Source organism: Cibotium barometz, chromosome 32 (assembly GCF_041138505.1).
Source record: "Cibotium barometz isolate CiBa-2024 chromosome 32, ASM4113850v1, whole genome shotgun sequence".
Taxonomy (NCBI): domain Eukaryota; kingdom Viridiplantae; phylum Streptophyta; class Polypodiopsida; order Cyatheales; family Cibotiaceae; genus Cibotium; species Cibotium barometz.
Window position 1 is genome coordinate 38597516 of NC_141077.1, and position 12849 is coordinate 38610364.

At 41.0% G+C, this 12849-nt stretch overlaps 1 protein-coding gene across 2 annotated transcripts in view; it reads left to right on the top strand.

Annotated features, from left to right (window-relative positions):
* The first annotated feature begins 7890 nt into the window (after positions 1 to 7890).
* Positions 7891 to 12849, top strand: part of LOC147620173 (adenine phosphoribosyltransferase 1-like) — a 38015-nt gene continuing 33056 nt past the window's right edge. Inside the window, exons 1-2 of one of the 2 annotated variants that reach the window (XM_086772369.1) lie at positions 7891 to 8796; positions 9331 to 9441. In XM_086772369.1, coding sequence (XP_086628495.1) covers positions 8583 to 8796; positions 9331 to 9441 — 325 coding nt within the window. In that variant the 5' untranslated portion in view covers positions 7891 to 8582. The remainder of the gene's footprint in view (positions 8797 to 9330; positions 9442 to 12849) is intronic. The other variant, XM_086772368.1, reaches the window with a different exon arrangement.

A 12849-nucleotide genomic window follows, 5' to 3' on the forward strand; every position in this document is an offset into this window, starting at 1 on the left:
TATCTATCTACCTCTGTGACTGTATATGTTATTACCCTTTATCTTTGTAAGAGATGGATTGTATATTTTATGCTCACTTATTCATCTAGGAAATGGTTTGTATACGTTATACTCATGTATATATTAAAAACTTCTCTAAGAATTACAGTCTTATTGAGCTGAGTCTTTTTGGAGCAGGATCACATGTGTGATAATGGCTGTTGAAGTAGAATATTATGTTGGTGTTTAAAGTTAAGAATGTTTTAAAAAGGAAGTTAGTATTCCCTATTTTGTGTTTTGAAGGAGATTTGAACATGGTTAGGAGCTGTTTATACTTGAGTTTAAAGCAAGTTTTGAAGGAGATTTGAAGATCGTTAGGAGCTATTTATACTTGAGTTTAAAGCAAGTTCGTTGGCTTCGAGTTTTGGATGCAACACATGTGTCTCGCTGCCAACCGTTCAAGGACAAGGGCTTGCATTAGAAAACAAAATGTTGCTAATTTAATGGATTACGTTAATGAAAATGAAGTTGGAACATTTGGAAGGGTTGAAAATGGAGAGGAACATAGAGGAATCCATGGTGGAATCCACTTACTCTCAAGAAACAGAGCAATTGCCAATGTTATGGTACTTCAAGAACCTATCTATGAACGTCAAAATGCATAGGCACAAAGAGATATAGAGCAAGGATCTTTTTCATTTGATTTAAATGAGCCGCCCGTGGGGATGATAATTTCCATTCTATTTGTTATGTCGTTGGTGATGTGAAAGATATTAAATCCGAATGTCACTCTGTAAGGCATGTGTTTTCATTTCCTCGGAATGTTAAGCACCTAGCAACTATGGTGGTGTATTCCGGAGATTGCACTCTTCACTCATTAGGAGCCCTTACTTATAAGTACCATTTTTGTAATGCCCTAATTTGGAAATGTGAGGCATCAAAAAAGCTAAGATAATATGTTGGAAAACACTATTGTGGAAGTGGGAATGTCTCTTTACTACCTTTGGAAAACCCACCTCTTGCATTGGCTGAGTTGCTACTTAGTAATGATGATACAAGTAAGGAATACAGAAAGAATAGCTGCTCTTACAATAATGCCTTGGCATTTGTTTCACTTGGACAATCAGTTCACTAGGGGAGAGAAGTATTTAATTTTCGAATCCATGGTACTACCTATCATCGTGTTGGTTTTGTAATACCTTATGAAACACGAGATGTTCTGTAATATCCTTACTTATAAGTGCCATTTTTGTAATGCCCTAATTTGGAAATGTGAGGCATCAAGAAAGCTAAGACAATATGTTGGCAAACACTGTTGTCGAAGTGGGAATGTCTCTTTGCTACCTTTGGAAAACCCACCTCCTACATTGGCTGAGTTGCTACTCGGTAATGATAATACAAGTAAGGAATACATAAAGAATATCCGCTCTTACAATAATGCCTTGGCATTTGTTTCACTTGGTGCTCACTTGGACAATCAGTTCACTAGGAGGGGAGGAGTATTTAATTTTTGAATCCATGGTACTACCTATCATCTCAGTTCACTAGGAGGGGAGGAGTATTTAATTTTTGAATCCATGGTACTACCTATCATCGTGTTGGTTCTGTAATACCTGATGAAACATGAGATGTTTATGTAATATCCTTACTTATAAGTGTCATTTTTGTAATGCCCTAATTTGGAAATGTGAGGCATCAAGAAAGCTAAAACAATATGTTGGCAAAACACTGCTGTGGAAGTGGGAATGTCTCTTTGCTACCTTTGGAAAACCCACCTCCTGCATTGGCTGAGTTGCTACTTGGTAGTAATGATAATACAAGTAAGGAATACAGAAAGAATATCCGCTCTTACAATAATGCCTTGGCATTTGTTTCACTTGGTGCTCACTTTTGGACAATCAGTTCACTAGGGGGGAGGAGTATTTAATTTCCAAATCCATGGTACTACCTAACATCGTGTTGGTTCTGTAATACCTTATAAAACACGAGATACGGCTCCTCGATTTGTCCAACTATATGTGTATGATACAGAGTATGAATTAGAGAATAGACTTCATGGGATGCCTTCTTTAAATCATAATGTACTTAAGAGGTTGCAAACAATGATGTATGGATGTAATCCATATGCCTATGCTCTTCGTACAATGAGAGAAATGTTGAAGTCAAGTTCACATGCAGATCTGAGAATGGTCATCATTGAATCACGATCAACTTCAAGTTCACGTGCAGATATGAGAATGGTCATCATTGAATCACGATCAACTTCAAGGCAATACTTAGTTCCTACAGGAAGTGAGGTAGCAGCTATCATGCTAGGTCAAGGGGATGATTTACATGTGGGGCATAGAGATATTCAAATGGTGTCGTGCACACGTGTGCTATAAAAAGAATATCCAACCTACACCATTCGTATATGCCTCTATTATATGTTCTTCTATTTCCTCGAGGCGAGGATGGTTGGCATGTTAGAATTCCACTCAATGGTAGGAATAGACAAGGTTCAAATGAGTATACAAAGACGGTAACTCAATGGCAATATTATGCATATAGACTACAAATAAGAAAAGATACAAATGCCTGCCTTCTGCGTGGTGGTCAGCCATTGCAACAATACATCGTTGATGCATATAGTAGCATGGAAGAATCTAGATTAGTATGGATACGCAATAATCAGAAAGCATTGCGTGCTGAAGTATATCAGGTCTTGTAGATATGGTTAATTCAAGTGGTGGGGTCAATAGAATCTTTGGAGGCATTGCTGGGCGCAGGGTAGTTCTACCATCTTCATATACCAGGGGGCCTAGATATATGCATCAATTGTACCAAGATTCAATGGCAATTGTTAGGAAGATGGGTAAACCTGACCTATTTATTACCTTCACTTGCAATCCTAAGTGGGATGAAATAACCAATGCCTTACTGCCTGGTTAGGTTCCCCAAGATCAACCTGACTTGACAGCTCGGGTCTTTTATGAGAAACACAAGGACATGATGCACTTATTGGTGAAAAAACAATATTTGGAAAGGTGTTGGGATTTGTGTCTGCTTGTTATTGAATTTTTTAAAAGATGCCACATGCACATATATTATTGATATTATAAAGTGAAAGTAAACTGGTGGAGATTGTACATATATTATTGATATTTAAAAGATGCCACATGCACATATATTATTGATATTATAAAGTGGAAGTAAACTAGTGGAGATTGCACACTATGATATGTTGGTATGTGCTGAACTTCCTGATGATAAGGTGATGTTTCTTGGGTTGCACACCATAATTAGTCATTGTAACATCCATGGACCATGTGGGGAACTAAATATGCATTTTTCTTGCATGGTCAACGGGAGGTGCAAACATCGGTACCCTCGGAATTTTTGCAAGACTACTAGCGTTGATGACAATGGATATCCAACTTACATGTGGAGAGACGATGGTAGTTTCATATACAGCAGGTAAAGAATCAAAGGGTGGATAGTCGATGGGTTGTTCCATATAACCCTTTTCTGTCTATGAGGTACAAAGTCCATATTAAAATTGAAGTATGCTTTACTATTACTACCGTAAAGTATTTGTATAAATATGTATACAAAGGACATGATAGAGCTACTATAGAGTTGCAAGACTCACACGGGGTTATTGATGAGGTTAGTCAATATTTGGATGCGCGGTACGTGTCTACGTCAGAGGCATGCTGGCGCATATACCAATATGATTTGCATGATGAAAAGCCTGATATACAAAGGTTGCATGTCCATCTCCCAACAATGCAGAATAATGTGATATTCAATGATTAGGATGATTTGCGTGATGTGATTAGTTGTGACAAAAACCAAAGAATATCTTTGACGGAATGGTTCAAAGCTAATCAATTGTATACGGATGCAAGTAGCTTGCTATATGTTGATTTTCCTTGCAAGTGGGTGTGGAATTCAGCTTTGTGATCATGGATTAAAAGGAAAAGGGGAAATGTGATCGGTCATATGTATAATGTTACTCCGAGTGCAGGTGAGCAATATTACTTACGCATGTTACCTACTGTGTGCAAAGGTTGTAAATATTTTGAAGATTTAAGAACGGTGGATGGACTTTGTATCCATGTTTTAAGGCTGCATGTGAAGCCAGAGGAATGCTAGAGAGCGATGAAGAGTGGTATATGTGTCTCCAAGAAGCTGCATTTCAGAAAATAGGATTCCAGCTCTGCATTAATTGTTTGTCATTATAATGGTTTTTTGTGAGCCTATATCCCCTGGACACCTTTGGAATAAATTATCCACCGAGCTTTCAAATGATTTTTTCCATACCTTGTAGCAAAGAGGGTGTACAGATGTTGGTGTTTGTCATTCTATAGCAAAGAATCAAGCTCTGTGTTGCAAATGCAAGACCTCTTACAACAGTATGGAAAGCGGTTGCATGATTTTGAAGGGTTGCCTGTTCCCAATAGACAAGTGTTGCCGGTGTCAACAATGGTTGCTGATGGAAGAGATGATGTTTGATAGAAGTTCACAGTAGGCTGATCTGTCCATTTCCATGGAAAGGAGTCTAAATAGTTATCAATCAAGAGCATTTGACACTATCCTTGAGGCTGTTTCTTTGAACTAGGGTGGTGTTTTTTCCTTGATGGACCAGGTGGATCAGGCAGAACCTATCTTTATAATGCCTTGCTGTCATGATTACGTGGAGAGAATCAAGCTGCATTGGCATGTGCATCATCTGGAATAGCTGCATTGTTGCTTTTCAAAGGGTCGTACAGCGCACTCACATTTTAGAATTCCATTAGTGCTCAATGCTTCTAGCACATGTGGAATTAAAGCTAACAGCCCATTAGCGGAAGGTGTTGAAGCTTGTAAGGTTAATTATTTGGGATGAGGCTCCAATGATGCATCGGTACACATATGAAGCACTGGACAAGACATTGAAAGACATTATACAGAGTGATTTAGTGTTTGGTGGGAAAGTTATGCTCTTTGGTGGTAACTTCAGGCAAATCTTACCGGTTGTGCCAAAGGGATCACGAGAGGACATTGTTGATGCAACGTTATGCTCTTTGGTGGTAACTTCAGGCAAATCTTACCGGTTGTGCCAAAGGGATCACGAGAGGACATTGTTGATGCAACGTTATGCCGATCATATATTTGGAGATATGTGAAAGTTCTAAAGCTGGCCCAAAAAAAAAACATGCAGGTTAGACAAAATTCTTATGATTATACGGAACAAGATTTTGTCAAATGGACATTACAAGTTGGAGATGGCTCTATAGGCCATCCAAACAATGAAGGCAGAGTGGCAGGACCACCACGAATGTTTAGAGGGTGGAGGAATATGGATGCTTCTTTAGAGACCGTGCTATACTTGCATCACGAAATCTAGAGGTTGATGAGGTTAATGAACTAGCCTTGAGTGTATTTGCCCGGTCTTGAAAGAGAATACCTCAGTGCTGATTTGGTTGCTTCTTCCGAGAATGATGCAATATTATACCCAATTGAGTACTTGAACAGTTTGAACTTGGGTGGTGGTTACCCTCCTCATCGCTTGATTCTAAAGATTAACGCTCCTATCATGCTGCTCCGCAATTCGGATCCTCGGCGGGGACTTTGTAATGGTACAAGATTGATATGTACACAATTTCACTCAAAGGTGATAGAAGTAGAAATCATTACAGGTACCAACATTGGAGACATGGTCTTTATTCCCAGGATAACATTCATACCTACTATGCTGCAATTGTCTTTTGACATGAGAATGAGACAATTTCCTGCAAGGTTAGCTTTTGGTATGTCAATAATAAGTCCCAAGGATAAACATTGAGTGTATTGGGACTTTACTTGGCCACCCAAGTATTCACACATGGACAGTTGTACGTTGCTATGTCACGTGTTAGATTATCTGTGCAGTGAAAGTGTGTGTGAATCATCATATGGAACAGGAAAGCAGCATAGAAGGTTTAAGCGAAGTCTTCACAACCAATGTTGTTTACAAGGAGATTTTCCAAATGGCATAAATCAAGATGTAAGTTTAATCTATGCCCAAAAGGTAGAGAACAAGCTATTGATATAGTAGCTTACAAATGCTAGAGACTACAATCATAAATATATATGTATCAATGAAAAAAATGTTTTCAATGATGTAACATGTGTAATCTATGTTGTCTTTCTGTGCAATCTTTCACATTGGTGCTTCTCTTTGGTATTATTGAATTCATGTGTATAAATCTGCTTGCATTTAGCTAAAGATACCATGTAGATCCACAAAAGAGAGTGCCCCATCATTGCTCAAGTGGTGATTCTAATTATTGAGATGGCGGACGGGTGTTGGTGAGTTCCTATTTGTTATTTTTGGACATTTGGATAAGCAAACGTTTACTTTTGACTTGCTTTTATTTATTTTTCTTGCTTGGCACAAAATACTAAACATATATATATAGAGAGAGAAAGGACTAGAGGGAGATATTAAAGTGTTATGTAAATTATTAGTGTTGTGAGTGTTATATTTGATATCAGGGGTATATTTCTTAGGATGGAGGTGGCAAGGAGATCATTTTCATTTGTTTATGGTGATGGCGAAGATATTGAAGGTAATTATTTTTGAAATTGCTATAATTCAAGTATTTTTGTTTTCCATAATCTATGTAATATTCATGGTTAAATTGTAGACCCTCCATTTTGGGAAGGACAAGCAACATCATCTCTAAGTATCGAACTATTAGAGAGCACCGGTGTTTTATGGTATATATAGAAACCCATTTTTTATACAGGTTTTGTGTTTTGTTTGATGAATTTATATTGCTATTGATGCATTCATTTTGCAACAAGGAATATCTTTATTTTTTAGGACCCAAATTATTGTTGGATTTGTATGGTCGAGACCCTTACAAAACGAGAGCTTTGGGCTCCTTGGAATTTACAGTCTGAGATTACAAAAGATCGCGGATCAACTTCATGTACATGTAATGTTTGTGGACTATGAAAAGCCTGATAGGTTAGATTTTCGAGTCATAGGCACTGGACAATATAGAATTTCTCGGTTTGCTATCTACAAGCCTATTCAAACCCCATTCGCCCTCAAATATTGATCCACCAAATGAGTTCTGTAAGGTTTTGTTGTTTTCCTTCTTTTTCTCCACGAAAAGTTTATCTTGCACTAGCTAATGTTTTTTCTTTTAATGTTTTTTTGCCAGATGGAGGCGAGGAGTATAGGTTTCCAGATGTTTTTTTGCCAGATGGAGGCGAGGAGTATAGGTTTCCAAGGAAAGATAATCCAATTGTTCGAAGATTGTTTTAAAGCTTTGTTCAGGTGTGTTGAGATTGTCAACCTTATTTTAGATTGAAATGTTGGTTGTTTATTTACGCCAAGTTTGGTGCTTTATTCAATGAGATTGAGTGCTTTAGGAGTATATATATGGCAAGCATGGTGTGTTTATATATAGGTTGGCAAGTTAGGGACCATGGGGCCCATCATGGGCTTCAAATATAAGGCTTATCCTTACTTACCATTCGAAGATGAGCGTTCCTTTTTTTTTCAATTGTTTGGAATTAGAAAGTAAGAAAAAAAACACACCCGTGCGTGCTATCACTTTCGCATTGAGGGCTTGAATCCGTGATCTTGGGACTCTAGAGAAACACCTCTCTCTACTGCACTGATTTGTGATTGACAAATAAGAATACTCTTACGTATCAGGGACGAATCAAGTAACTAGTTTCCATTACAAATCTACTCATTAAGTGGCTTTACAATTGAAAATTTCGAAATCTTAGTCCTACGGCAACAGGATTTAAACTCAGACAAACCCCCAAATGCTTAGACTACAATTTTTAAACCAGTAAATATTACAAAATTTGAGCCCTCTAGTAGAAAAAAGGTCTTTTAAAATTGAAAATTTCAAAATCTTAGCCCTATGGCAAGCCTACGCATAGCTTACAATAGTCCCGAAGCTATGGCTATGGCTATGGCTATGGCTATGCACCTCACAACAGTCATGAAGGAAAAGGAAAAGGCTGTTTTGTTGGTTGCAATAGTGAAAGGTTTTGTGGAGAAAAGAAAAAGTCATGAAGCTATGGCTATGGTTTAGGGCTGCTTGTGGGCAAGAAACAGTCTCACCCTTGAAATACCGGAGAGGAGGGAGCGAAGCTGAACACCCAAATATAGGGAAGATCTCTCTCTCTCTCTCTCTCTCATACACACAAACACACACGGAAGATCACCCTCTCCGCTGCACTGTGCAGCCCTCACAAACACACACATTTAAGATCACCCTCTGCAGCCCTCCCGCCCCGCCAACAAAACAAACACACACGCGGAAGACCACCCTCTGCAGCTTTTAAAAAACACACACACACACCCCCTCTGCAGCAGCTACAAAAACACCCTCCCCCCCACTCCCGCCCCCGCCCCCGCCCCCGCCCCCCCCTCTGCAGCTAAAAACACACACACACAGTGTCACACACCCTCTCCAGCTTTAAACCCCGCCCCCAAAACCCAAAAAAGCGAGTGCGACGAAAGATCACCCTCTCCCCCCGTACCCCACCCAACAACCACAATACACACGCACCACCACACCCCACCCTTCTCTGGGTTCTTCTGCATTTGATCCCATTTTACATTCATGGAAACTTCCATTCCAGCTTCTTCTAAGCTATCATTTGGCCACTCTCCCCTCTTTTCCGTCTCCTTAATTAGCAAGCACCCACTCCGTGTGCACTGTTGCAGGTGCTCTCCTTTCTTGAGGCAACTCAAGATGTCCGGTTGCCAGAAGGCTGACCCTCGCTTGGAACGGATAGCCAAAACCATCCGGGTTATCCCGGATTTTCCCAAGCCAGGTGCCGATTAAATACATCTGCACAGTTTAATATTATTTTTTCTTTCTGAAATGTAATTAGTTTCACTTTCAGCATTTGTAGCCTCTTAAATTTTCTTTTTTATTCCCTTAGTTTTTATTTCATTTTCATGGAATCTCTCTTCTTCGTATTTCTACTGAAGGTGCATTTTAGCAAAAGAAATCTGAAGTACTAGGTTTTTTAGTATGTCCTGAAGTATTAAGGTCATTTTCCCAACCATATTTGTTATTTTTCATGGTTTTCTTTTTTGCCATTTTCCAATACTTTTTGGGGGTTTCTGTTTTTCATTTGTTTTCATTTTTTTCAAAACTTTTTGGGGGTTTTTATTTTAATTTTGTTGGCAGGTATTCATTTGGCACTCTGAAAATTTATCCTCCACTGCATACATAACCAATGACCATGGCTTATGTGAAGGCTTTCTCTTCTTTGTTGTTTTACTGTGTTTCATAACTTTGCACTGGTTTTTATTCAAAAACTACACAGCAAAAAAAAAAAACAAGGTAATGTGCTGTTCAGGTATCAAGTTCCAGGACATAACCACTCTATTGTTGGATCACAAAGCTTTTCAACACAGCATCGACATCTTTGTTGAGAGATACAAAGACAAGAATATAACTGTAGTTGCAGGTAACTCTCAAACTTTCATATGGCTCTGTGACATGGCATGATGGCAAGGTGATGGAACCCGTTTTTGTCTTTATGTTCATCTGTTTTATAATGTTTTAGGGGTTGACATTGCATTCCATTGGGAGCGTCATGACAACTATGGTTGAAGGTTAGTCATTGTCTTGCTTCTGGATTATTGACAGCCCTTGCCAATTCGAAAAGAATTTGGAAAAGCTTTAGAGTCGCTTCACAAGATGAAAGAAAAGTGACCTTGTCTGCCTGATATAGTGGAGAAGGGAGTTGTCCTTTTGCATCTTGAGAAGAGCTGGGTGAGTATGTGTTTGCAATTACTAAGATTGCTGCTATTTTTACAACTGGTTGTGGGCCAAAAGGTCAGAGCGCAAGCTCTTGAGGCCAAGGTTGCCTGCTGGACCCCACAATATGCAACTTTTCCAATCTCTCCATGTGTATCTGCACTGTTCATGCCAGAGGCAATTGACATGCAAGTGTGTTACTTTGCAGAGAATGGTGGCCTGTTGCAATGTGAGGATGGCCTCGCCCAGACATGAGGCTTCTGCCAATACTTTCTTGCCATCTAGACAATATCCCATGTCTGACAGATGTGCATGGAACGAATGAACTTCATCAGGGCATTGTCTTCAGAGGCAATTTCTGAACCACTTATAGTAGTGGATCGTCCATTACATGCGCGGAAGCACTGTCTCTTCTTTAAGCCCGAAGTACTGAGATAGGAACCTTGATGCAAGAACTAATCAACATAGACATAATAGAGAGAGAAAAGTGCTGAGCTTATGTATAAGCTCATGCATAAACCTTATGCATAAGCCGCATACATGAGGCTTATGTATTAGGCTTATCCATATGGCTAATACAGAAGCCTCATGGATGCACCGGCTTATGCACAAGGTTTTCTACATGAGGCTTATGCATAGTTTCATGCAGGCTAGTGTCATGTGCACAGTGGGTATCTACCGTGTGCTATACGCATGCAAGACTAGTTTCGAGGCTTGGGGAAGCTTGGAACTAGGCAGGCTGATTGACGAGCTGAGTTAGGGAAATACTAACGGGCGGGCACCCAAGTATGGACGGGCGGGCGGCCAAGTGTGGACGCTCGATGACCGGCCAAGAGCCTATAAAAGGGTGGCCAAGGTTAGTTATTGTATTATAGAGAGTCTCGCGAGTTTGTGAGAGCTCTATGGTCTTGGAGCCTGGATCTAGTGCAGACGTGCACCTGCTTTATGCAGCCGAGGCCGGCAGCGATCTCGAGGGCCGCGAGGACAGCTTCGTGGCGGTATGGGACGTCGCGAGGAGGAGATTGGTCGGTACGTCAACCTAGTTAGCTCAGCTCGTGGCTCGGTGGGGACAGCCAAGACTGTGGGCTCGCCCACGGCTGTCATGGTTGGGAGGTGAGTCAGGCCTGCACCCCCTTTGTTGTTTGTTGTTCGTTTGTTTGCAGGATTCGAGTTTCGAACCAAGATCGATCACGAGGGAAGATCCGTGGGGATTTGACAGTGGTATCAGAGCATACCTCGTGAACGAGCAAGTCGGTAGGTAGAGAAGAAGAGGTCGAAGTACGGTATGTGTTAAAAAAGCTTGCTGTTTTTTTTGTGCATACTGCAGATTTCAGTTTTGTATGTGTTTTTTCTTCATCAAAGAACCCCATGTTGATGGGAGATGGTAGCTTTGGTAGGGTTGAATGCTTTTGCAAAGAAGAGGGCTTGTGTGCAGTCGCATGTACAGTCGTGAGAGAAAACAGAAAAAAAAAACGCATGATAATTTTCGTTGCTTTTTTGAGCACGTGAGCGAAGGAGAGCAGCGTTTGAGAAGGTGGCATGTTAGCGGATTTGCACGCTGGCAGGCTGGACAGGTGTCTCTGGCGTTGGCTATAGGCGGTTGCAGGCACCTTAGGCCTGCGCAGCCAGGCGGCCAAGGCAGCTCTGCGCAGCCAGCCCAGGCCTACGCTAGGCATATGGCCAGGCTAAGGCAGCCAGCCCAGGCGGCGCCTAGGCCAAGCGGGCAGCGCCCAGGCCTACGCAGGCGCCCCAGCCAGGCAGCGCCCAGGCCTACGTGGCCATATAGCCCTTGCATAGGCTGTCGTCGCAGGCGCCGATTTCAGCATCCGACGGCAGTCGTGCAGGTGACGGCAAGAAAACAGGCGACGGGCAGGCGTGCAGGCGACGTCAGCAGTCTGCAAGCGCCGGCTAATCCAAGAGGTTGAAAAAAAAAACACAAGGAAAGCTCGTTTTTTTTAGCTTTCGTTTTTTTTTAAAGTTTAAAATTTCAAAGTTTTAAAAAGACACCTCCAAGGTTCAAAAGGTTTCCAAGGTTTTATTTTTTTTAAAGACTTTAGAATATATATATCCATATATATATATATATATATATATATATATATATATATTAAAAAAAATATATATATATTTATTCAAGAGGAAAAAAAAAAACACAAAAGCTAAAGCAAAAGCTAAGCATAGCTTTTCGAGTTTTTTTTGGCTTTTGGGAAACCTTTATAAACCCCTCTAGTGGGCTTCTTGCCACACATCTCTCGAGTTCTCAAGTTTTCAAGCTCTCAAGCTCTCGAGTTCGCTCGCACTTTCATTGTGCACAGATCGAATTTTCTCTCCACGTACCCTCTTCACGATGTCGACCCAAGAATCAGAGTTGGAGCCCCTCATGGAACGCGAAGGCTTGCCGGCTACGGAAGGCACTGATGCCGCGAGTTTGTGTCAAAATCAGATTTCCAAGAGTTCAAAGTAGCTCTCGAAGCTTCTTCGACGGAACGTCAGGCACAAATCGCAGCCCAGATGCAGGCTTTGCAGAACTCCATCGCTCTCTTGACCACTACCCTCTCTACTTTCTCGGGAATGGATACCTTGGCTTCTGCTTTAGGCCCCAATATTACTCCGGAACCGTTCGGGGGCGAGCAAAAGCAGAGAACCAAGGAGATCGTGGACACTTGGCTACACAAGTGGCAAGCTCACTTTCAGTTTCATCCATATGATGATGGAAAGAAGATACAGTTAGCAGCAGGTTTCCTGTCCGGCAAAGCTTTGCTTTGGTGGAAGGAACTGAACCCTAAGCCAACGACTTGGGCACAGTTTGAAGATATTTTCAAGAAGGAATTCCTCAAGAAAGAGGATGACTACGATGTTGTTGCCCGGTTTTCAGCTTTGACCATGACCTCGCAGCACCTCACTTATGAGGTCTACCTCCAGAAGTTTCGTGACTTGCAGATGAAGGCTACAAAGATGGATCCCACTACTCTGTTGGGGTTTTTCGTAGCTGGTTTACCCGACTCGTACCGATTACAGGTTAAAAATAACAAATGTAAAACTTTGGACGAGGCCATTAATTCAGCTCGTATCTATGATGATACGATGGTCTCTTCCAAGTCGAAACCCGTTACCG